The sequence below is a fragment of the Heterodontus francisci genome, chromosome 6 (assembly GCF_036365525.1).
Source record: "Heterodontus francisci isolate sHetFra1 chromosome 6, sHetFra1.hap1, whole genome shotgun sequence".
Lineage (NCBI taxonomy): Eukaryota > Metazoa > Chordata > Chondrichthyes > Heterodontiformes > Heterodontidae > Heterodontus > Heterodontus francisci.
The window spans coordinates 31,168,145-31,195,126 of NC_090376.1; the positions used below are offsets into that span (position 1 = coordinate 31,168,145).

At 43.1% G+C, this 26,982-nt stretch overlaps 1 protein-coding gene across 4 annotated transcripts; it reads left to right on the forward strand.

Moving 5' to 3' along the window:
- The first annotated feature begins 1,561 nt into the window (after positions 1 to 1,561).
- Positions 1,562 to 26,634, forward strand: LOC137371225 (thrombospondin type-1 domain-containing protein 1). Of its 4 annotated transcripts, none has more exons than XM_068033422.1 (5): positions 1,562 to 1,646; positions 2,125 to 2,300; positions 11,753 to 12,709; positions 18,136 to 18,294; positions 24,383 to 26,634. In XM_068033422.1, the coding sequence occupies exons 2-5, from the start codon at positions 2,231 to 2,233 to the stop codon at positions 25,927 to 25,929; spliced, it is 2,733 nt and encodes a 910-aa protein (XP_067889523.1). In that variant the 5' UTR covers positions 1,562 to 1,646; positions 2,125 to 2,230; the 3' UTR covers positions 25,930 to 26,634. The 4 variants fall into 4 exon arrangements, with proteins under 4 accessions (XP_067889523.1, XP_067889526.1, XP_067889524.1 ...); XM_068033423.1 differs by lacking the exon at positions 1,562 to 1,646 and adding an exon at positions 1,659 to 1,810; XM_068033424.1 differs by lacking the exon at positions 1,562 to 1,646 and adding an exon at positions 1,856 to 1,878.
- Positions 26,635 to 26,982: the final 348 nt, after the last annotated feature.

Sequence of the window (26,982 nt, forward strand, 5' to 3'; positions counted from 1 at the left end):
AAAGCCATGCTGACTATCCCTAATCAGACCTTGCCTTTCCAAATGCATATAAATCCTGCCTCTCAGAATCCCTTCCAATAACTTTCCCACCACTGGTGTAAGGCTCACCGGCCTGTAGTTCCCTGGCTTATCCCTGCTGCCCTTCTTAAATAAAGGCACAACATTAGCTATCCTCCAGTCTTCCGGTACCTCACCCATGGCTAACGATGATACAAATATCTCTGCCAGGGCCCCAGCAATCTCCTCCGTTGCTTCCCATAGCATCCTAGGATACATCTGGTCAGGCCTTGGGGATTTATCCACCTTAATGCGCTTCAAAACCTCCAACACCTCCTCCTTTGTAATGTTGATATGCTCCAGGATATCGCTGTTTCCTCCCTTGAACTCACTAGCTTCCATGAACTTCTCCAAGGTAAATACAGACGAGAAGTATTCCTTTATCTTTCCCAATAGACAGTGGCCTGTAGAATACACCCAGTGGTGTAATGGTATCTCTATTGTTTCTTAGCTCTAATCAAATAGATTCTGTCCTTGATCCCTCTAGGACATCCTCTCTCTCCAGCACTGTACTGCTCTCCTTAATTAGTACTTACCCACTTTCCTTCCCTATCTTTCCTGAACGCCTTGTATAATGTACTGTAATATAAAGGTCTGCAAAAGAAACCCGACCCAAGCCCGAATGCCTGGAAGTCCAACCCGACCTGACGCATGTCGTCGGATCCCATCGGGGTCGATCGGGTAGCAGGCCTTTACATCAGTATAATAAAAGCAAAATACTGCGGATGCTGGAAATCTGAAATAAAAACAAGAAATGCTGGAACCACTCAGCGGGTCTGGCAGCATCTGTGAAAAGAGAAGCAGAGTTAACGTTTCGGGTCAGTGACCCTTCATCAGTACATGGGTAAATGCTCGGGTCGGACTTCCGGGTCCGGCATTCGGGCTCAGGTCGAGTTTCCTTTGCAGACCTTTACTGTAACATGCTTTGGGGTGCCCTGAGGTTGTGAAAGGCGCTATAGAAACGCAAAATCTTTCTTTGGCCCATGATCCCTATGCTCACTGAATTACAGTGGCTCCCGCCTCCCAGTCCCCAACACCTTAAATAAAATCCTCATCCTTGTATGTTCCATTCTGCCCTCAGTTCTCTTTCTCTGTAACCTCTCCAGCCCTACAACCCTCTGAGAAGTCTATATTCCGCCAACTTTGACCTCTTGTGTATCCCCCACTCTCTTCATTCCACCACCGGTGGCCGGGCGATCAGAACCCAAAGTTCTGGAATTCCTCGTTCAACCAGAATTTGCTCGCAACTCATTTCCAATCCATTATCTGTATATATATTTTGTTTTTGCTTCGCTCCCACTTTCGTTCTCTTATCATCGCGTTATTATTTTTATCTATATGAGTTTAATATTTGTCATTTAGAAACAGAAGCTGTTAAAAACCTGAAGTTTTGCTTTCCTTACCAACAGATAGCCCTTACATTGTGAATGTTCCAGCATTGTGAACCCACTCCTTAATGCCATTAATTTTAGAACGGAAGAGCCCGCAAGACACCGCCCACCAACATAGTCCCGCTTTAAACAAAAAACAGTTTCCCCATGCTGAAGAACGGCAAAACTGGCAAGCTGAACCGGTCCAAGCGCACAGGGGTAAGACCAGAAGATCAGAACAGAGCCGGACTGTACGACAGAGGAGAGAGACCCGGACTGTCAGAGAGAGAGATCCAGATAGAGACTGGGAGAGAATGAGCGGACAGTCAGAGAGAGAGAGAGAGAGAGAGATCCAGACTGTCACAGAGAGAGAGACCGGGACTGTTGGTGTTCCAAGTGACTTAAATAAATTTTGAAAGATATGCTTACTGAATTTTAAATAGAGCATGAGGTCATCTTCTCGAATTTATTTGATAAACTGAATGATTGACACAATCTTCAAATAGGAAATCTTGATTTTATATTTTCACTATTTAGTGAGGGATTGGCAACGCCTTTGAAGTAGCTTACATTAAATTTCTGTTTCTTATTTACTCTTCTAATCAGTTATGTTTAGTTATTCTGATTTATATATGTCATTAAGGTGCGTTGAACTCGATTTTTTTAAAAGCATTTTGCTCGGTTGTGATTTCCTTAGGGTTTTGTTTGTGTGGAACGGCACCATTGCAATAATCATGAGGCTGTGAGTATGAGAAAGGACATGACGAGTGAGGAGACCCCGAGTTCACACACCAGTGATCGGAATGAAACACCCTTTGACTCGAAGGCTCTCAGGTTTTACACACGTGCTGCTGCTCGCCCTCTCTGGATATGGTGAGTGCAACAAGAATCCAAGTACGGGACAAGTGAATTATTGAGGTTTGATGAATTGTCTCAATATGTGCAACAATAAAAAAAAGTTGAAGCAAAGCGGCGAAGATGACATTCGAGAAAGGCTAGAATGTCGCCTTATGAAAATAGCAATTTTAATTCCCATTGTACTGCATTGTAAGCAAGTACTCAAGTTACTCGGTGTCAGCCTGATTTAGTTGTTGCCTCTGAATCCCCAATGTTGTGAGTTTAAGTCCCACTCCGGGACTTGAGCACAAAAATCTAGCCTGAGCTACAGTGCTGTACTGAGGGAGTGCTGCACTGTTGGAGGTGCGGTCTTTCAGATAAGACCAAAGCTCCATCTGCCTTCTCAGGTTGATGTAAAATATACCATGACACTTTTTTTTTAAAGAAGAGCAGGGAAGTTGTGTCCTGGTCAATAATTATTCCTCAATCAACATCTCAAAAAAACAGACGAGCTGATCATTACCACAACAGAGGACGCACCATCTGTGGTTAACTAAAAAAGTTAGTTTCAAACTTAAAGAAAAAACATATAAGTGCGCAAAGATGGGTGGCAGATCAAAAGACTGGACAGAATATAAAAAGCAGCAAAGAATGGCAAAGATTTTTAGGGAGGGAAAAATTAGAGTACAGGAAATACAAAAACAGATTTTTTTAATTCATTCATGAGATGTGGGCATCACTGGCTAGGACAGCATTTATTGTCCATCCCTAATTGACCTTGAGAAGGTGGTGGTGAGCCGCCTTCTTGAACCGCTGCAGTCCATGTGGGGTAGGTATACCCACAGTGCTGTTAGGAAGGGAGTTCCAGGATTTTGACCCAGCAACAATGAAGGAACGGCGATATAGTTCCAAGTCAGGATGGTGTGTGGCTTGGAGGGGAACCTGCAGGTGGTGGTGTTTCCATGTATCTGCTGCCCTTGGCCTTCTCGGTGGTAGAGGTCGCAGTGTTGGAAGGTACTGTCTAAGGAGCCTTGGTGCATTGCCGCAGTGCATCTTGTAGATAGTACACACTGCTGCCACTTGCGTTGGTGGTGGAGGGAATCAATGTTTGTGGATGGGGTGCCAATCAAGCAGGCTGCTTTGTCCTGGATGGTGTCGAGCTTCTTGAGTGTTGTTGGAGCTGCACCCATCCAGGCAAATGGAGAATATTCCATCACATTCCTGACTTGTGCCTTGTAGATGGTGGACAGGCTTTGGGGAGTCAGGAGGTGAGTTACTTGCCACAGGATTCCTAGCCTCTGGCCTATTCTTGTAGCCATGGTATTTATGTGGCTACTCCAGTTCAGTTTCTGGTCAATGGTAGCCCCCAAGATGTTGATAGTGGGGGATTCAGTGATGGTAATGCCATTGAAAGTCAAAGGGAGATGGTTAGATTCTCTCTTGTTTGTGATAGCCATTGCCTGGCACTTGTGTGGCACAAATGTTACTTGCCACTTATCAGCCCAAGCCTGGATATTGTCCAGGTCTTGCTGCATTTCTACATGGACTGCTTCAGCATCTGAGGAGTCGCGAATTGTGCTGAACATTGTGCAATCATCAGCGAACATCCCCACTTCTGACCTTATGATGGAGGGAAGGTCATTGATGAAGATGGTTGGGCCTAGGATATTACCCTGAGGAACTCCTGCAGTGATGTCCTGGAGCTGAGATGATTGACCTCCAACAACCACAACCATCTTCATTTGCCTGAGGTACGACTCCAACCAGCAAAGAGTTTTCCCCCAGATTCCCATTGACTCCAGTTTTGCTAGGGCTCCTTGATGCCAGACTCGGTCAAATGGTGCCTTGATGTCAAGGGCAGTCACTCTCACCTCACCTCTGGAGTTCAGCTCTTTTGTCCATGTTTGAACCAAGGCTGTAATGAGGTCAGGAGCTGAGTGGCTCTGGCGGAACCCAAACTGAGCATCAGTGAGCAGGTTATTGCTAAGCAAGTGCCGCTTGATAGCATTGTTGATGACACCTTCCATCACTTTACTGATGGGGCAGTAATTGGCCAGGTTGGACTTGTCCTGCTTTTTGGGTACAGGACATACCTGGGCAATTTTACACATTGCCGAGTAGATGCCAGTGTTGTGGCTGTACTGGAACAGCTTGGCTAGGGGTGTGGCAAGTTCTGGAGCACAGGTCTTCAGTACTATTGCCGGAATATTGTCAGGGCCCATAGCCTTTGCAGTATCCAGTACCTTCAGTCGTTTCTTGATATAACGTGGAGTGAATCGAATTGGCTGAAGTCTGGCATCTGTAATGCTGGGGACTTCAGGAGGAGGCAGAGATTGCTCATGCACTTGGCACTTCTGGCTGAAGATTGTTGCAGATGTTTCAGCCTTATCTTTTGCATTGATGTGCTGGGCTCCCCCACCTTTGAGAATGGGGATATTTGTGAAGCCTCCTCCTCCTGTTAGCCTGTTAGTTGTTTAATTGTTCACCACCATTTACGACTGGATGTGGCAGGACTGCACAACTTAGATCTAATCCATTGGTTGTGCGATTGCTTCGCTCTGTCTATCGCATGCTGCTTACACTGTTTGGCACGCAAGTAGTCCTTGGTTGTAGCTTCATTAGGTTGACACTTCATTTTGAGGTATGCCTGGTGCTGCTCCTGGCACACCTTCCTGCACTCTTCATTGATAGTAAGAATGTCTATAGATATTTAAAAAAGAAAAGAGTTAACAAAGTGAGCGTTGGTCTTATAGAAAGTCAACCTGGGGAATTAATAATAGAAAATAAGGAGATGGCAGATGAATTGAACAGGTATTTTGCATCGGTCTTCACTATAGTGGATACAAGTAACATCCCAGAATTAGCTGTAAATCAGGAAATGGAAGGGAGGGAAGAACTCAACAAAATTACAATCACCAGGGAAGTGGTACTGAGCAAATGTTTGCAGCTGCGGTTGACCAGTCCTCGGGTCCTGATGGATTTCATCCTAGTGTCTTAAAAGAAGTGGCTAGTGAGATAGTTGATGTGTTGGTTTTAATTTTCCAAAATTCCCAAGATTTGGGGAAGGTTCCATTGGATTGGAAAATAGCCAATGTAACTCCTTTATTCAAAAAGGGAGGGAGACAGAAAGCAGGAAACTACAGGCCAGTTAGCTTAACATCTGTCATAGGGAAAATGTTAGAAGTTATTATTAAAAACATTATAGCAGGGTACTTAGAAAAATTCAAGTTAATCAGGCAGAGTCAACATGGTTTTGTGAAAGTAGGCATAAATGGTTGGCAAGATGTAATGAGTGGTGTGCCACAGGGATTTGTGCTGGGGCCTAACTTCTTACAATTTATATAAATGACTTGGATGAAGGGACCGAAGGTATGGTCGCTAAATTTGCTGATGACACAAAGATAGGTAGGAAAGTCAGTTGTAAAGAGGACATAAGGTGGCTACAAAGGGATTATAGATAGGTTAAGCGAGTGGGCAAAGATCTGGCAAATGGAGTAAATTGTGGGAAAATGTGAAATTGTCTATTTTGGCAGGAAGAATAAAAAAAGAAGCATATTATCTAAATGGTGAGTAATTGCACAGCTCTGAGATGCAGAGGGATCTGGGTGTCCTAGTTCAGGAATTGCAAAAGGTTAATATGCAGGTACAGCAAGTAATTAGGAAAGCTAATAGAATGTTATTGTTTATTGTGAGGGGAATTGAATTTAAAAGTAGGGAGTTTATACAGGGCATTGTTGGCCCACATCTGGAGTATTGTGTACAGTATTGGTCTCCTTATTTGAGGAAGGATGGAAAGGATGTAAATGCGTTGGAAGCAGTTCAGAGAAGGTTTACTAGACTAATACCTGGAATGGGTGAGTTGTCTTCTGTGGAAAGGTTGGACAGGCTAGGCTTGAATCCACTGGAGTTTATAAAAGTAAGAGGCAACTTGATTGCAACATATAAGATCCTCAGGGGTTTTGACAGGGTGGATGTGGAAAGGATGTTTCCTCTGGTGGGAGAATCTAGAACTAGGGGGTCACTGTTTAAAAATAAGGGATCACCCATTTAAGACAGAGATGAGGAGAAATTTTTTCTCTCAGAGGGTCCTGAGTCTTTGGAACTCTTCCTGAAAAGGTGGTGGAAGTAGAGTCTTCAAATATTTTTAAGAAAAGGTAGATAGATTCTTGATAAGCAAAGGGGTGAAAGGTTATCGGGGGTAGGCAGGAATGTGGAGTTGAGGTTACAATCAGGTTAGCCATGATCCTGTTGAATGGTGGAGCAGGCTCGAGGGGCCGAGTGGCCTACTCCTGTACCTAATTCGTATGTTTGTATGTATGTTTGAGCTTGTGAGACCTTGCTGTACACAAATTGCCTTCTGCATTTCCCACATTATAATAGTAACTACACTTGAAAAGTATTTTCATTGGTTCTAAAGTACTTTGAGACATCCTGAGGTCGTGAAAGGCACTATGTAAATGCAAGTCTTTTTTTTATATTGTATCTATTGTGTGAGTAGCAACTAAGAAACATTGATTTAGTTACTTTAACAGCTGTTTTATTATGGGCAACCTTTACAAAGTATAAAATACAGCATGAAAGAAGGAGATCCATTCTTATTCATCGTCTCATTGCTCCTTAATAGTGTGCTCTTAGCTGCTAATTTAGGTGCAGCTAAGGTGTTACCCTATAGGCTAATCTCATAGATGGATAATTGTCTTCAAGTTAAGAGCAAATGAATGCAAAGTAAATATATTATTGCAGCAACCCCAATTTAAGATCAACAAAAACATAATTCTTAAATGCCGTATGGATACTGCACTTTAACTGAAGCTCTGGTCATTTTAAGAATTAAAAGATTTAAGAATTAAAAATCAGGTTTTAAACATTCCAATAAATACTGAAGTGAATTGTTCCCGGGTGGTCAAACAGAAAACTTTAAGTGTTTTTAAAAGGAAATGGACAATTTTCCAGAACTTTGGTCATTTAATGAGAATAATCTGGAAATCTCGCATGAAATACGGGAATGATTGCATGGGTTTTCTCAATGGAGCAATGATCTTCTGTTCAAATGCATCACTATGCCATTCTAAAGATTTCACTTTTAATAGTAGTAGAATTCAGAGTAAGATTTTGGATTTCTAAGTCTTTTTTTAAAAAATGTGCATTTCAGAGAAATCCGATTCTCAATGCTTCAGATGTAAGCACTGACCTCTTAGCAGTCCTGCTATACCTCCACAGCAGCTTTTCCACGAATAAAACGGCTAATAAGTGAATAATTAAATACGTTTTAAAATATTGGAAATCATGTTAAAATCCAACTGCAGAACAAATTTACAATGTTGTGATATTTTACTGTATCGAGCTACTTTATGTAACTTTATATAATATTATTCTTTGGAAAGAAAAAGCTTAATTAAACTACTTTAACAGATACTTCAGGCCCCGAGTGACATAGTTTTGAGGAGTTTGAAGCGTTTCAGGAATAAGTAATGCAGAAATTAGTCATGCATCACTTTACACTCTCCTTAATCATTTGTTGCAGTAATACACTATTTTATGTGGTTTAGTATAATGAATTATTGAATTAGTCATTTTGGCAACTGAATGTGCACATGATTATTATAGAATATTAACACATGGTAAATTGTGATTTAAAGCAACATTGGAATCATTTTAAAGTGTGTGAATATTTTTTTATTAATCAACTGCCTGCACACTGCAAAGTGTTTTTCCTATAGTAATGTATTCATTTCACACCAGTTGAAAACTCAGCTCAGTTGAATTGCATTTTCTATCTCTATTAACTAGTCTGTTAACAATCGAACATGATAATACAGTTGAGTGTGTCAATGCCAGAACCCTGATCGGTGCTTTTGACCCCTCAAGACTCAATTACTCCAATACTCTCTTCACTGATCTTCAATTCTCCACACTCCACACACTCCACTTTATCCAAAATACAATGATATTTTTCCTTGTCCTGCACTAAGTTCTGCACGCCCACTACCTCCATTCTCATTGACCCACACTGCCTCATCAACCACCAGAACATTAAATTTAAGCTTCTTGTTTCATCTTCAAATCTCTCCATGACTCAGTACTTCTTTACCTCGGTAACCTCCTCCAGCCATAAGTCTCCTCCAGCACCTATTGGTTCCCCAACACCAGTCTTTTGTGTATCTCCCCTTTCCTTTCCCCCATTGTTAGAGGCAGTGCTATCAGTCACCTCAATCTTCCTATCTGGAACTCCTTCCCCAATTCCCTCTCCTCTCGGCCCTACTTTAGAATCCTCCTCAAAAACCTACCTTTCCAATCCAGCCTTCAGTCACCTCTCCTAGCCTTCCTCTTTTGCTTCAGAGCTAATTCCCCATAATGTTCCTTTCTAGAGCACCTTCAGATATCTTGTAAGTTGTTGTTACAGTTTCCAAAATCAGAATCTAAATTACTAAATTTGAATCAAACGTGTATACAAAACTGCCTATACTGAATTACTCAGTGATGTAACTGATTTACATTAAACAACAAGTTCCATGGTCATAATTAGATATTATTTAGTAATGTATAAAATAAGTTCAAGCGTTAATCTGTCATTTATTCCATTCTCTTCGTTTGTTGATTTTTATATAGACAGTGCAAAGATCTAACCATATGAGATACATTGAGTAATGGTGGGAAGTAATATACAGATGCAGTATTTAAAAGCACTTCACAATTTTTGTTGTTAAAATCAGAGTTAAGAGGCTGTACCAGTAAATCACAATGTTGGGTATTGCTCAAATATAACTTTTCATTTTCATTATTAGGTTGAGTTCAAGTGGTCATATTTTGCCTTCTGGTTGTAATTGAATATCTGCTCATAAAACTGGCTTTACTTGATGACTTCAACCATCACCTCAGCTCGGTTATCCCTTCCCCCCTCTGCCCTTTTGTCTTCACTCAACTTTGCCTTGCATGTATATTCCCCTACTCGCAACCTCACCCATATCCTTAATCTCTGAGGTGTCTACCAGTATGCAGACATCTTCAATCAATGCTTCTTCTGTCTCGCTGTCCCTCTTCCCAGCTCGCCATTCACTATCCTCACTCACTGCTCCCTCAAAGAGCTTACCTCCAGATCTCTCATCTCCAATTCCAAATTCCTTCATCTTGCTGCTTTTGCAGCTGCTTGTGGTTTCTCAGCAGCTCTCTTAACAGTGACTGACATCTTCATCCTCTCTAAGTCCCTCAATCTCCCTGACTCCCACCTGTCCCTCTGCTATACCTCTCTACTTCACATCATATGCACAGCCTTATCATCCACCACCAGATCCAGCTTGAGTACCTAAAGGACTGCTAGATTGTCCTCTTCAGGGCCAGCTCTACTATGGTGGATCATCCTGCATAAAGGACAGTCCTAAACTCCTGAATGACAAACTGCCTTCTTTGATCCATTATCCCTAACCTTCATCCTCACCTGCCAAGAGCAAGGAATTAGTTGTCTTTGTTGTCCCTGAGATCTTCCACACAGCTGCCTTAGCTGCCATCTCCTTCTCCTTTCCTGCCCCTTCCAGCCTCTGCCTTATCTCAGACATCCCCATTATTGCACTACAAATTCTCCCCTTTCCCCCACTGCCTTCACCAGGCTTGTATTTTCCATGACACCCTGTTCCCTCAATCAAATCTTCTCCCATCTTCTAAACACTCAATTATACCTCATTGCCCCAATGCTTGCTGACATAAATGGATTTCTTTGCTTCAGCAGTGTCAACACTTCTGTCCTCACACAATTAACCTCATCCCCTCCATCCTTTACAACTACTGGCCTATTTCTGACTCTCTTTCTTTGCCAAGGTCCTTTAATGTTATTAATTCTGTGCCAACCTTTGCTAAAAATTTCCCTTTGAATCCCTTTTGCCTTGAGCACAGTGTGAAGACCATGGTGTGCAATCCCTTTGGTGGAAGCAAGACAAGACCATCTCAATGGTGTTAAATGGGTTTCAATGGGTCTTAAAAGAGGTGGCTAATGAGGTAGTAGATGCGTTGGTGTTAATTTTTCAAAATTTGCTGATTCTGGAAAGGTTCCATCAACTGGAAAGTAGCAAATATAACCCTTCTATTCAAGAAGTGGGGGGGTGGGGGGAGTGGGGAGACAGAAAACAGGTAACTATAGGCCAGTTAACTTGTGGCAGCAGTGTGTACCAGCGATAAGATGCATTGCAGCAATGCACCAAGGCTACTCAGGCAGCACCTTCCAACACGCAACCTCTGCCACCTAGAAGGACAAGGGCAGCAGATGTGTGGGAACACCACTACCTGCAAGTTCCCCTCCAAACCACACACCATCCGACTTGGAACTATACTGCCGTTCCTTCACTGTCACTGGGCCAAAGTCCTGGAACTCCCTTCCATAATAGTACTGTCGGTTTATCTACCTCACATGGACTGCATTGGTTCAAGAAGGCAACTCACCACCACCTTCGCATGGGCAATTAGGGATGGGCAATAAATGCTGGCCTGGCCAGCGGTGCCCAAATCCCATGAAACGAATAAAAAAAAAATGTTTAACCAATTTATTAGAGTTTTCTGAAAGAGTAACATGCGCTGTGAATAAAGGGGTGCCTGTTGAAGTACTGTACTTGGATTTCCAGAAGGCATTTGATAAGGTGCCACATAAAAAGTTATTGCTCATAGTAGGAGCTCCTGGTCTAGGGGGGTAACATATTAACATGCATAGAAGATTAGCTGGCTGGCAGAAAACAGAGAGTATGCATAAATGAGTTCTTTTCTAATTGGCAGGTGTGACGAGTGGAGTCCCGCAGGGGTCTGTGCTGGGGCCTCAACTTTTAACAATTTATATCAATGACTTAGTTGAGGGGAGCGATGGCATGGTAGCTAAATTTGCGGATGACACAAAGATAGATAGGAAAGTATGTGTGAAGAGGACATAAGGAGGTTGCAGATCAATATAGATTGAGTGAGTGGGCAAAAATCTGGCAGATGGAGTATAATGTGGGAAAATATGAAGTTGTTCACTTTGGCAGGAAGAATAAAAAAGCAGAGTATTACTTATCGGAGAACGACTGCAGAATTCCGAGGTGCAGAGGGATCTGGGTGTTCTAGTGCATAAGTCACAAAAGGTTAGTGTGCAGGTACAGCAAATAATAAAGAAGGCTAATGGAATGCTATCCTTTATAATACGAGGAATTGAAAATAAAAGTAAGGATGTTATGCTTCAGTTGTACAGGGCATTGTTGAGCCCACATCTCGAATACTGTGTGCGGTTTTGGTCTCCTTATGGAAGTGTGGAATTCGAGTCAGAAACAGATCAGCCATGATCTTATTGAATGGTGGAACAGGCTTGAAGGGCCGAATGGCCTACTTCTGCTCATAATTCGTATCGTTATATGGCCTATCTGACTAATGTGCATCCAGAACCTCTTTGCTTGCAAGCTGGCAATATAATTGGCTCATAAATGCAAACATTTTGTGAAATAAATCTAAATGTAATATCCTTTCTTTTATTGCAGCTGCTTTTGCCGAAATCAAATATCGACTTTCAAGACAACCTTGGCATGTGGCTCTGAGCAACCAGACTGTTCATGTTGACTTCAAAGGACTGGCCAATGCAAGCGTACAAAATTTAACTGTATCACTCATAGATGTTAACAGAAACCAAATTATCGCCACAAAACTGATCCCTGGAAACCAATCCCAAAGCTCTGTGGAATTTGAGTGCTTTCATTTCAATTACGCTGGCAACTTTGAGTTTAGAGTCACAGATTTCACAAGCAACGGCACCGCCCAGTGGACAACTGACTTATTGCAGGTCAAATGGCCAGTCTTTCATATTGATGTGGGAAGGAAAACTGCCTCACAGAGCAACTTCCAGATCAAAGTATTTACTCACGAGTATTTATGCCCGTGGAAAGTAAATACTTTGACGCTATTTCTGGATGTTACAAGGATTGATTTGAATGAACCTGGAACTTATAATGCTGACAAAGTGGTAAGGAAAACGATAAATAAAGAAATTGACCTGTCCAATTCTCAGTGGGTGATATTTGATTGCACTGATTTCAGCCAAGATGCATTCATAACGATTTCACTGAGATCTCCGTGCACCAATTCAGTGATCTCGTCAAAAGGGCCACTGGTATTTGCCCAAATTGTTGGGTATAAACTGCTTGTGGACCATTTGAGAACAGCTGCATGTGAATCGTCTGCAGAGGTTGGTATAGTGACACCACCCTGCGCCCGTGCGCCAGGCAAGATTTCTGTGTATAAAATCCGGAAAGGAGCTTCGTTTACAAGAGATAGTTTTGTAGCTGAAAAGTGGCTGCGCCCCAGGGAGAACAAAACTGAATTCAACTGCTCTGTGTTTGACACTGGGAAAAATAACTACTGCTTTGAGTATGTTAATATTCTGAATAACAGCCACACGCCCACCAAAGCTGTAAATTGTGTCACACTTCAGAGACACGCAGGTTTGTGTTACTCCCAGTGCTTCCAGATTTCTCTTTCTGTTACTTCATTGAACCACTTACCACTGTGGCTAGGTTATGGGAACATACTGTACAGTGGTAGATGTTAAATAATTTGTGTAAGCTTAATAGGTTGTTTATACACATTTTAAAACATTTATCAATTCCATTGATAAATTTCATTGAACCACCCTGTAACTACAATGCTTTCCTACATTGGTCTGCTAACTGGCCCTATCTAGTCAAAAGAGAAAAGTGTGGAATATTAATGTTGAAACATGTATCTCAAACAAAAATTACCACATTGATATACTTCAGTCAAAATTAATGTCTGGAAATAGTTTGTCTTTCCAACAATTGGAACTATTGGGGGCCTATTACATTGGCCTGAATTTTGTGGTCAGCGGTGAAGGAACGGCGGTCACCACTCACTTCGAGAAAAGCTGCCCACAAAGGGCTGAATTTTGTCGTTGAGGCAAGGGGATGGCAAAAAGCAGGGGGTGATCCCACCTTGGCTTTTGGCGGGACCCCCTTTTGCTCTTGACGGGCAAATAATTAGTTGCCATCGGGGCTGCCATCCCTTTCTCAGCAGCGACACTGGAAACGGTGGCCACTACTGGGACTGCACCTGGAAGAGAGGACACCATGGAAGCAGGATGCCCTCCCAACCAGGTAAGTGGGGTCAAGGGTGCCGGCACTGTGGGGGTGGGGGGTTGGTGAGGGCAGGGAGGGGTGGTTGCTGCAGGAGCAGGCATTGCCATTGGGGGTACCCCTCCATGGGCCATAGCGTGCTCAAAGCAGAGACCCACACCAACACCCCCCCCCCCCCTCCCCCACGAGCCCCCTTAATTGGCCACTTAAGTTAAAAAGCAGGGACTATAAATCACATTTAAATAATTGTAGAGTAAGCAAAATAAAGATTGGGGCATATACATAGGGTTAAGGTAGAAACTCAAATATCAGAACATTAGATTTCTGTAATTTTTAAATGTTCTTTGGAGGGAATGAGACTCTAAAATTGTAAAATAAGTTTTCCAGGGCCAGAGAGATTGTTCAGCAGTAATTATGACTTGGTATGCCATTACAAACTCAGTTAGTCCTGATTGAACAAGGCTTAACATTTTCATTGCTCCTCACAGTGCGAATAATGGGTAAATAGTTTAGGTTCATGACAAATCAGTGATTTCTAAACAATTCTGTCCACGAAGACTGCAACAGTGCACCCTGTGGAGATGCAGGGTATCTCTGACAGCAGCTTCTGAATTTCTGTGTTTAATGCCAGAAGTTGCTGTCAGCTTTAGCCAGTAATAATGGTGAACTTTACAGCCTTGCTGTTATTACTAGAGCAAATTCTGAGTCATTATCATGCGTTACGAATTAATTCTCCATTTCAGGTATTTCAAAGCAGGGTATGGTATAGTGGTAATGTTACTGGACTAGTAATCCAAAGGTCTGGACTAATGCTTTGGAGACCTGAGTTCAAATTCCACCAAAACAGCTGGGGGAATTTAAATTCAATAAATTTCAAATAAAATATTAGTCTCGTTAATGATGATCATGAAATTACCGGATTGTTGAAAAAACCCATCTGGTTCACTTATGGCCTTCAGGGAAGGAAATCTGCCATCCTGACCCAGTCTGGCTTACATTTGACTCCAGCACCACAGCAGTGTAGTTGACTCTTAACTGCCCTCTGAAATGGCTGGCCTAACAAGCCACTCGGTTGTATCAAACTGCTACAGAACTCCTTCGTAACAGAACCGTGGGTGTACCTACACCACACGGACTGCAGCAGTTCAAGAAGGTGGCTCACCACCACCTTCTCAAGGGCAATTAGGGATGGGCAACAAATGCTGGTCTTGCCAGTGACGCTCGCATCCCAAAAATGAATTTTAAAAAATTGGGCAATGCACATATCAAAGAATGTAGTAACTATAGAAGTATTGATCAGAATTGAAAGAAATATTTAGCTACAGTTCCTTTTGCTGATTTTCTTTTTCTCCCAATGGTTCCAATTCTTACTGTAGTTCCATGGACCCCCCAGTACTTTGCCCAAGTGCCTTGCTGCGTAAGGTTAAATAGTGTGGGCTGGACTTTATGCTTTCCTCCGTGGCGTGTTTGTAGGCGGGAGGGCACTTAATTGGGCAGGATGGTCGCAGGTGGGGGCCCCGCCATTTTCCAGCCTCTACTCTGATTAAATCCGTGGTGGCGAGGCCTGTGGATGGCCTTCCCTCCCCTCTACCAACTGAGGTCCTTAAGGAGCAATTAATGCCCAATTAAGGACCTCTTCCTGCCGCCGCTGGTATTAACCCAGAGGCACGGGGGGCCTGTTGCCACATGACATGCAAACCCATGCGGGATGGCTTGCTGGCTCTCAGGAGGGAGTTAACTTGTTCAAAGGCGCTCAGTGCCTGATCAAGGGACCTGGCATTGGGAAGTGGGGCAGCCCGCTGAGAGCCACCCCCAGTCCTTGCTGCTGACCTCCTACACCCCCGCTTCACGCAACCCCCACTCCGTGAAACCCCTTCCGCCATCTGAGTCCGGGATCCAGTACCAACCTGGGCCTTGGGTGGGTGTCTTTCTCACAGCAGCCACCACCTCTCCAATGGTGCTGGTGAGCAAAAGAGCTGCCAGCCTCTGATTGGCCTGCATGGACGGAACGTCCAATCCTGGGGTTCTTGATCCCGGGGAAGGCCCACTGCTGTCCACTTAAGTGCCTGATTTGCACTTAATTCAGCGGGCCTTTCCAAAAGGAGATGATGCAGGCTCTCGCTGGCTCTGAAGCTGGTGGGCGAGACACCTGCTGCCTATATTACAAACTTCTCAGTGTATCAGTAGGTTAGCTAATGTCACAGCCAAGTAGGAGCTTGAAATCACCTTACATCCCACAAACACAAATCTCTCAGCAGAGGAAGCTGGATGCAGGCAGAAGTGGGGTCCTGATGATTTTCCCACTTCCTAACCTACAACTGCTGAGCGAATTGTAGCACCCACTCTAACAAGCCTCCCTAATGCTATTGCACCATAAACCTGTCTATGAGTTGGTGATAATAGTGGATGAACAAGTGATGTATTGGTGTGACATTTCTTTGTGTGCTATTTTAACAGAGACATGCAGTCAAATAGCAGACAATAAAAATGCTAAGTGAACACATTCACCTTTTAATACAGCCAGCAGTAATTTCTAGACTTTGTGATTGCATTGTTCCAAACCTTTAATAGTTGTTATATGTTGTGTTATGTTATTAAATTCAACACTTATTATTGGTTTTATCATGTTACCAGCATCCAGTATTAGCAGATTATTATATTGCAATTATGTAATATTTTTCTCGTAACTTAATTTGTACTGAAGTTGTGGAAAATGCAGTTGTATCCGTACACTTACCACCATTGACTGTTCCGGCTACTGTCCCGTTCTTCATCGATGTCAACAATAATCTACCGGTTTAAAGAATAGTTTCCGTTAACCAATCAATGAATGAGTAAGTCACCAGTGGTGTCAGGTTAAGGTAATAAGCAAAGCTGTGGCACTTTCTGAGAACTAGGGAGGGGAAACAGGTCACCCCGGGCTGTTCTTTTGCCCTTCTGAGCAAACAACTCAATGGCAGTGCTGGCAGAGGCCGACATACGAGTACCCAGCCCACTGGATTTGTCAGGGAATAGCGTCTGATATGGGAATGCCAAATTGAGACAAAATGTATCTATGCAGGCCATCCCATAATACATCACAAAAGTTTTTCGCATTGCACTTGTCATTGCACAATGCATTATAATTATATTGAAATCCCCTACACATAGCACTGACATAGAAACCACATGTGGTGTCAGTTTAGCTTGTATCAATCCATACTGTCCACACTTCTTACACTCCCTCTTTTCAGACTCAATTGTGGCAGACAGTCCCCAAGATCCTGTATATAAATGTGGAAAACTACAGGTTTCACCTATTGGTCAAATAGCTAGTTCCAGTTATTACAACCGTCCACTTTTATCGCACTGGGGCGTTTCTATATAAGGTAACTCTTTTATTTTATTTAGAGATACAGCACTGAAACAGGCCCTTCAGACCACCGAGTCTGTGCCAACCAACAACCACCCATTTATACTAACCCAACATTAATCCCATATTCCCTACCACATCCCCACCATTCTCCTACCACCTGCCTACACTAGGGGCTATTTGTTTACAATGGCCAATTTACCTATCAACCTGCAAGTCTTTGGCTGTGGGAGGAAACTGGAGCACCCGGCAGAAAACCCATGCGAGAACTTGCAAACTCCACACAGGCTTTCCAATGTTTGTCTTATGGAGTTTTAGGTTTCCTACTGGTATTGATCTGTACTTTTTCAAATAAAAAAGCTTTGTGACATGCCTTTACCAATAATCTTGAGGACATTGTAAGTGTAGCTCTTTTTTTCATTACTTCTTCCCAATTCTCTCCCCTCTCCTGTCCTGAAGATAGTAACTGGGGTATAATTCCACAGGTGGGATCACGCTCCAACACCTTACTTAAGCGGTCATTATTCTTGCATCAATGTTGACAGTGAGTATTAGCTATTCAACCGTAGCAGCAACTAGCCCAAACCCAATCCTGCCTCAGCCAACATCTACCTACACATAGGCAGTCACACACACACGTATGTATATGCATGCACACGCATGCACAAGCCCTGGCTAGGTTTACCTTCCCTAACCCAAAGGCACTGCAGCACCTCTAGTAGTGTTGAACTCAGCACAATTGAGAAGGAAAATGTGGACTTTCCTGCTCTATCTACTCACTGGATAAACTAGGAATTGGGAAAATTTTAAAATGCACTGTGATTGTTTTTTCCTTCCTTCATTTCTCCCTCTGATTTTCTCTCTTTAGTCTCTCAATTCTGAAACGGTTTGAATTAAAACGGTTTTAAATCACCATTTTTCATGTGGGAGTACAAACAGTGAGCGTTATTTGATCACAGGACGTCACATCTGAGACCAGTCCTGTTGCCATTCACTATCCTAGCGTATGTGCTTTAGGGGTCACTGCACTAGGGATAAGCACCCTAGCTTATTTTTCATCTCCTTAACCTACGTCTATAGCATTCTCCCATTGTCACTCTACTTGGTATCAATTAACTCAGCACAGGCCTATGATCAGGGATTGAACCTTTTGCAAATGGTGCATTTACCCATTTTGGGGAAGAGGGGATTTCATAAAATATTTTTGTAAATCCTGTGGAATAGCATAAAATATAAAGTAACCACAAAGCATAATTATTCCATCAATAATCATCGCAATATTGTATTTATAAACTTGTTCGAACATGAATATTTTCAAGAAATAATAGGCAGGTATATACAAAGAAAACATTCGGTGTCAAGAGACAATACATGCTCATGTGTATGCAAAGAGAAAAGTAAAATAACTATTTTCTCATGCCTGTAGAAAGAGGGAGTGTTTGGCTGTCTTGGAGTCCGTGTAGTGTCACTTGCGGCAACGGAGTGCGTGAAAGGTACCGACAATGTGTTGCATCCTTCTCAGGGACATTCGGTTGTAGTGGGGAAGAGAAAGAAGTCTCGCATTGTTCACTTGTGGATTGCACGGGTAAGTAAATGCATCAAATGTAAATGTTCGACCCAAGAAAACATTCAAAGCTCTCAAACATTTTCCTTATTCTTTTTCTTGCTCACTTCCATGCATTACATGTATATAATGGTAGAGGTGATGGAAGAGGAGGATACTGCTCAATGAACTACTGTAATAGGGGACTCAATAGTGATAAACATGAGTAAAGAACTATGTAGGATGATGATGTTAATAGAGTAGCAATTCGTTCTTTTTTAGAGAGCAAGGCAACAGCTATAGAACAAAGACTTATTGAACTAATGAAAGAGAAAGGGAGATATGCCAGCCATGGGATTACTCATGAAAAGAAGTGGTATTGTGGACAGACGTTTGTGGATCTAATGATGGAATGTAAAAGTACAGTGGCTAAGTTTTAAAATGACAAGTGCAATGGTTGCTCCAGTTTGCTTCCAGAGCTATTGGTCATGGAAAGAATGAGCATTTAAAAAATTATTTCACGGAATGTGGGCGTCGCTGGCTAGGCCAGCATTTATTGCCCATCCCTAATTGCCCTTGAGAAGGTGGTGGTGAGCTGCCTTCTTGCACCGCTGCAGTCCATGTGGGGTAGGTACACGCTCAGTGCTATTAGGAAGGGAGTTCCAGGATTTTGACCCAGCGACAGTGAAGGAATGGCGATATAGTTCTAAGTCAGGATGGTGTGGCTTGGAGGCGAACTTGCAGGTGTTCCCATGCATCTGCTGCCCTTGTCCTTCTAGGTGGTAAAGATTACAGGTTTGGAAGATGCTGTTGAAGGAGGCGTGGTGAGTTGCTGAAATGCGTCTTGTATATAGTACACATTGCTGCCACTGTGCGTTGGTGGTAGAGGGGGTGAATATTGAAATTGGTGCATGGTGTTGAGCTTCTTGAGTGTTGTTGTAGCTGCATTCATCCAGGCAAGTGGAAAGTATTCCATCACACTCCTGCCTTGTAGCTGGTGGACAGGCTTTGGGAGTCAGGAGGTGTATTACTTGCCACAGAATTTCCAGCCTCTGACCTGTTCTTGTAGTTACAGTATTTATATGGCTGGTCCAATTCAGGTTCTGGTCAACAGTAACCCCCAGGATATTGATAGTGGGGGATTCGGTGATGATAATGCCATTAAATGTCAAGGGGAGATGGTTAGATTCTCTCTTGTTGGAGATGGTCATTGCCTGGCACTTGTGCAGCACGAATGTAACTTGCCACTTATCAGCCCAAGACTGGATATTGTCCAGGTCTTGCTGCATATGGACACAGACTGCTTCAGTATCTGAGGAGTTGCAAATGGTGCTGAACATTGTGCAATCATCAGTGAACATCCCTACTTCTGACCTTATGATGGAGGGAAGGTCATTAATGAAGCTGCTGAAGATTGTTGGGCTTAGGACACTACCCTGAGGAATTCCTGCAGTGATGTCCTGGGACTGAGATGATTGGCCTCCAACAACCACAGCCATCTTCCTTTGTGCCAGGTATGAAATCAACCAGTGGCGAGTTTCCCCCGATTCCCATTGACTACAGTTTTGCCAGGGCTCCTTGATGTCACACTCAGTCAAATGCTGCCTTGATATCAAGGGCAGTAACTCTCACCTCACCTCTTGAGTTCAGCTCTTTTGTCCATATATGGATGAAGGCTGTAATGAGGTCAGGAGCTGAGTGGCCCTGGCAGAAGCCAAACTGGCATCAGTGAGCAGGTTATTACTGAGTGAATGCCGCTTAATAGCACTGTTGATGACACCTTCCATCACTTTGCTGATGATCGACCACAGACTGATGGGGCAGTAATTGACTGGGTTGGATTTGTCCTTTTTTTTGTGTAAAGGACATACCTGGACAATTTTCCACATTGTTGGGTAGGTGCCAGTGTTGTAGCTGTACTGGAACAGCTTGACTAGGAGCGGGGCTAGTTCTGGAGCACAAGTCTTCAGTACTATTGCCGGAATGTTGTCAGGGCACATAGCCTTTGCCGTATTCAGTGCCTTCAGCCGTTTCTTGATATCAAGTGGAGTGAATTGAATTGGCTGAAGACTGGCATCTGTGATGCTGGGGACCTCCGGAGAAGGACGAGGTGGATCATCCACTTGGCACTTCTGGCTGAAGATTGTTGCAAATGCTTCAGCCTTGTCTTTTGCACTGATGTGCTGGGCTCCTATCATTGAGGATTGGAATCTTTGAGGAGCTTCCTCCTCTTGTTAGTTGTTCAATTGTCCACCACCGCTCATGACTGGATGTGGCAGGACCATTGGTGTGGGATGGCTTAGCCCTGTCTATCGCATGCCACTTCCACTGTTTGCCGTGCATGCAGTCCTGTTTTGTAGCTTCACCAGGTTGACACCTCATTTTTAGGTATACCTGGTGCTGTTCGTGGCATGCCCTCCTCCACTCTTCATTGAACCAGAGTTGATATCCCAACTTGATGGCAATGGTAGTGTCAGGGATATGTCGGGCCATGAGGTCACAGATTCTGGTTGAATACAATTCTGCTGTTGCTGATGGCCCACAGCACCTCATCGATGCCCAGTTTCGAGTTGCTAGATCTATCCCATTTAGCATGGTAGTTGTGCCAGACAACACAATGGTGGGTATCCTCAATGTGAAGATGGGACTTTGTCTCCACAAGTACTGTGTGGTGATCACTCCTACCAATACTGTCATGGACAGATGCATCTGCGACAGGTAGATTTGTGAGGATGAGGTCAAGTATGTTTTTCCCTCTTGTTGGCTCCCTCACCCCTGTCGCAGACCCAGTCTAGCAGCTATGTCCTATAGGACTCGGCCAGCTCGGTGCTACCGAGCCACTCTTGGTGATGGGCATGGAAGTTCCCCACCCAGAGTATATTCTGTGCCCTTGCCACCTGTGGTGTTCAACATGGAGGAGTACTGTTCATCAGCTGTGGCATGGGGGGCCGTAGGTGGTAATGAGCAGGAGATTTCCTTGCACATGTTTAACCTGATGCCATGAGACTTCATGGGGTCCAGAGTCGATGTTGAGGACTCCCAGGGCAACTCCCTCCCGACTGTATACCACTGTGCTGCCACCTCTGGTAGGTCTTTCCTGTTGGTGGGACAGGACATACCCAGGGATGGTGATTGCGGTGTCTGGGACATTGTAAGGTATGATTGCGTGAGTATGACTATGTCAGGCTGTTGCTTGACTAGTCTGTGGGACAGCTCTCCCAATTTTGGCACAAGCCTCCAGATGTCAGTAAGGAGGACTTTGCAGGGTCGACAGGGCTGTGTGTGCCTTTGTCATTTCCGGTGCCTAGGTCAAAGCCGGGTGGTCTATCCAGTTTCATTCCTTTTAGATTTTTCTCTCGCAGTTTGGAACAACTGAGTGGCTTGCTAGGCCATTTCAGAGGGCAGTTAAGAGTCAACCACATTCCAATTGTTTTAAGTGAGTAGTTTTAAAATTGACCTTCAAAATAAACAAAGAGTTTTCTTGGGTAGAAAGTAATACTGCTGCTTATAAAGTTTGTTATCACAAAACATCTCAAAGCACTTCACATATAATGAATTACTTTTAAGCACACTGACTGTTTTATGTAGGCAAACATTGCGGCTACTGTGTGAGATACTGGAGATTGGCACTAAATTCGTGGGGCAGAATTTTTGATTTGGGTTGGAAGTGGGCCTGAAGGCAGAAGGACTGGAATATTGGTCTCGGAGAGTGCGTGCCAGTTTGCCGGCATGTTCCTGCTTCTGGGCAAATTTAAAAGTGAATGGTGGTGTGTGATTAGCTATTTATTTATTTAGAGATACAGCACTGAAACAGGCCCTTCGGCCCACTGAGTCTGTGCCAACCGAGTCTGTGCCAACCAACAACCACCCAATTATACTAACCCAACATTAATCCCATATTCCCTACCACATCCCCACCATTCTCCTACCACCTGCCTACACTAGTGGCAATTTACAATGGCCAATTTACCTATCAACCTGCAAGTCTTTGGCTGTGGGAGGAAACTGGAGCACCCGGTGGAAACCCACATGGTCATAGGGAGAACTTGCAAACTCTGCACAGGCAGTACCCAGAACCGAACCTGGGTCGCTGGAGCTGTGAGGCTGCGGTGCTGACCACTGCGCCACTGTGCTGTAAGGGCCCATAAAGGGCACTGGGGAGACACTGACAGGAATTTTCCAGTCAGCAGTTGGGCCCCTCACGGCGGCCGAAACACGCCCAGGGGATGCAGGCGGCCTCTGGGTGTTAATCCGGGTGGGGTAGTGGAGCCAGTGCTCCAACCCACTAAGGACCCCCTCATCCCCCTACTCCCCCTGCACACGTCATGGCTGGTGGGGCACAGCTGTGGCTGCTGGCCGTAGTGAAGGAGTTGCCCCTCCATTATGATGGCCCGGCAGCTGTGGCCTTGTTAAATTGAAATTTTCTTATTTGCTCTCTCCCTTACCTGCATCGGCAGCTCCAACCTCAGCCAGTGGGGCTGCTGATGTGTCATTGCTGGAGGGCCTCCAGACTTTACAGCCCACTCGCCGTCCTTAATTGGACCGTGAGCACACTCCCCGACCACTAACTGGCCAACCCTACAAAGATCGTGTTGGGTGTCTGATGCCGATGCAATGCGGGTTTGGAACCCAGAAATTCTCCCGACCCCAAACAAAAATCCAGCCCATTGTGTCCCAGTATAAGTTAGCATGTTCAGGAGAGGCTTGGGAAAAAATTCAAAGGAGAGAAAACTGAAACTAATAAAAAAGAATAAACTATTTAAACACGAATAAAATCACAGAAGAGGAGGCCATGCGGCCCATCTTGCCTGTGCTGGCTCTTTGTAAGAGCCGTCCAATTAGTCCAACTCACCTGCTCTTTCTCCATTACCTTGTAAGTTTTCAAGTGTAAATGCAATTCCCTTTTGAAAGTTACCAATGAATCTGCTTCCACTGACCTATCAAGCAGCACACTCCAAATCATAACATTTTTCTGCATTTAAAAAACCCCTCATCTCCTGGTTCTCTTTCTAATAATGTTAAATCTGTGTACTCTGGCTACTGACCCTCCTGCCAAGGGCAGTAGTTTCTCCCCATCTACTCTATCAAACCTCTCATCATTTTTAACACCCCTGTTAAATCTCCCCTTAAGCATTAATGTTCTGAGGCAAACAATCCCTGTAGATGTGGATATCTGCAGTTTTCGACATTACTTGCATCACAGAAACATGCAATAAGCAAAATAATGAAGTTTAGAGAACACAGAAAGTTTTGCTAAGTTAAATATTTTTTATTAGGTAGAGAATTGACATTATTGGTGAGGCATGCAATTACAATAAAATAGGAAACCAAAGGAATGTCAATGCAGGAAATGCCCGTGGTGCTATTCCACTTTGGACTTATCTATTGTAATCTAATTTGCTGCACTTTCTTCATATCTTTAATATCTTTCTCTATTTTTAATGAGTGAAGGGGAGCCTAAAAGAGTAGGATAGAAAAAAATTGTAATAAAGAATCAATTTTGGTAAATTTAATTTCACGTGCTTAGCATGTTTGGTGACACATTTAGCTGCACTGTCTGAAAATCTTTTGATTTTAATTGCCTATCTTGGCTAAACTAGAAGTAATCACAGTAAATCCTGCCACAGATTCATTAAAGAGGCTTGTATTTCCTTGAATATCGAAAATTAAGGGGTGAACTAATTGAGTTTTTTCAGATGCTTACAAAGGAGTTGATAGGGTTGATAGAGAGAAACTATTTCCTCAGGTGGGAGAGTCCAGCATAAGGCGATCTAACATTGAAATTATAACTAGGCCATACAGGGGTGATGCCAGAAAGCAATTTTACACACAAAGGGTACTGGATATCTGGAACTATCTCCCGCAAGAAGTTGTTGAGGCCTGAGGCTATGTCGCTTGAAAATTTCAAAACAGATTGATACACTTTTGTTAGGTAAAGGTATTAAAGGTTTACAGAACCAAGGTGGATAGATGGAGTTAAAGTCAGCTATGATCTAATTGAATGGCAGAACAGGCTTGGTGGGGGGGGGGGGGGGGGGGTGGGCGGGGGGGAGCTGAATGGCCTGCTCCTGTTCCCATGTTCCTACAATGTGTTTGTTTATTTAAGCATTCAATTTCTTTCATGTTACAGAACAGAAATCTGGAGATCCCGGAAAAGTCCATAATCAAGCATATAAAACAGGCAATATAGTGACAATCACAGGCATTTCTCTCTGCTTGGTGATAATCATTGCCACCATTGCTATCACCATACGGACAAAACTATCACATAAGACACAGAATTGCAATAGTGCAGTGAGACAGGGTTCTGTACCTCAACACAATTTCAGGAAAAGCCTTGAAGTTGAAAGGAACTTCTCCGATCTAAGTCCTCAACGTGACTTCTTAACCGACAATGTGCCCCCGTTTCAACTAGAAGATGGTATGAATATCCCTTTAAATTTCAGGAGAAGCCAGCATTTCATTCCAAATCAGGACTCGCGAGCTGAGGAAAACCTTGGACCGCAAAGTGCTCAGAAAGTGATTCCTCCTATATTTGGATACCGTTTGGCACATCAACAATTGAAAGAAATGAAAAAGAAAGGGATAACGGAAGCAACTCAAGTTTATCATGTAACACAGCACCCACTGGATGACACAGTCATTAATGAAGGAGAACTCCCGACTACAGATGTAGATCAAACTAATTCCAGCACTGTTACTGCGCCCTCTTTGGACAAAGAAAACAATGAGGAAAGTAACATGAACAGATTTCGTATTAAATCTCCATTTTTGGATCAAAAATCAATTTACTACAAACAACAAACAGAAAAAGCGAATCATAGAATGGATTTTATGATTGCACCATTTCCAGAACCATTTAGTGACTTTTCCCTACAATGCCAAATGCCCCCACAAGTAAGCAGCACAGTACCTATTTGTGAGGGAAGTAATAAAACACTTCCAATTAGGCCTGGAAAGTTCAGGCACTGTGAAAAGTTAACTGAGATAGAAATGCATGAAAGAGGATATGGCAGAAATCCTAATTTTAGGAGAACGTCTAGCTTCAATGAATGCAAAACCATTAAGTTCTACAGAGAAAGAAGTATGTCCAGTTGTACACGGAAACTTCCATCCCTGCCGCACTCTAGAGCTATTTGCAGGGCAGCAACTGTGACTGATAGATCCATTGGTGACAAGATTGCAGCTCAGTCCAGATTTAATATTGCTAGCTCAGCCAAACATCATGCCCAGAATTGCAGTGCATTCACAGCAGAGACCTCAAAATATCGTATGAAAAGTAGTCAAACTGGAGCTCGGACTTGTAAAGCTGAGCTGGCAAGTGATCAGCAAATGACAAATGGTGTTATTAATAACTTAGAAACCTATACAGGCAAAAGAGGGTCGAGCACACCAACTAACCGATATAAATTAACTGCTAAAGTCAGTGATCCCGACTCCAAGAACTATTCTAATTGGAGGTATCCACGGAGCAATCCATTGCCTCGTCATCAGTACAGACAAGATCGGTGTCAAAGCTTCCCTTCTGATCCCAACTTTCTCCTTTATGACAATTCTGGTTTTGAGTTAACTGCTTCAGAGCAGCAAATAATTGATTTGCCGGCACATCTTAGTTCATGTGTATATGAGGATGAAGAGGACACTAGTACTTTGAGTAATGAAAAGCTGGTGATCTGAGAAACTTGAAAAAAAAAACTTTTTATGTCTGTGTAAAATAATTGTTCATCATGTTTTAATCTAAGAGCATCTATTACTGCTTGTAAAAGTGAATTTATTTTGTTAACAGCCAGGAGGTGGTTTACATTGGTTGTGCTTAGGCTATGAAGTGCATTTTTTCTTCAAAGTGAGAATCCAGAGGCAAAAAACATTTTTTTGTCTGCCAATTGTTTGTCTGCCCTCACATTCCCCAACTTTGAGCTCTGTAGGGGTACAATCTGATCTCAGTTTTTTGACGCACTATTGCAATGGACAGAACTAAATTTTAGGGAAGAATTGTTTGCATAGTGGTCTCATTTCCACATAGTGTTCCGAGACAAGCCACGTTACCCCATGAAAATTCTGCAGAAGATTTCAAAAGAAACTTTCCTTAAAACGATTGGAGGATGGATTGTTAACCTGTACTCAACCATATGTGCTACTGATATTGATGTTCCGTCTAAGCACAGTGGTACTTTCCATATTCAAATAACCTTATTAATATGCAAAGTATTAGTTGAATTTATGTGCTTATATGCACATCAGAGGTCTTTGTACATGTGTATAGGCTTTAAACATGCAGTTGTGTTTCCACATGGTGACTTTCATTTAAAGAAATGAATTCTAAGCTACAAAGCTCTCAAATAAATATGAAACTTTTGAAGCTGTGTTTGCTAGTGACGTATATAAAAGATATGCTTTGTTAGGGTTCTAATCGCTTAATCTTAAATCAAATCCTGGAAACCACATCTACAAACCAATAACCTCAGTCCACTTGGTATAGAGTAGGGGTACTGAATATAATCTGGATGAGGAGTTGGAGGACATCTTTATGGTGATATACTTGGGTCCACACCTTCGATACATTCTGTGAGGAATGGTTATAATCTACAACGTACCTATTTCATAAGACACATTTTAATAATTGAACTCTAACTGTCTCAAAATTGTTATGCCTTTTCCATTATAGAGTCATAGAGGCATTTACAGCACAGAAGGAGGCCATTTGGCCCATCAAGTCCATACTGGCTCTCC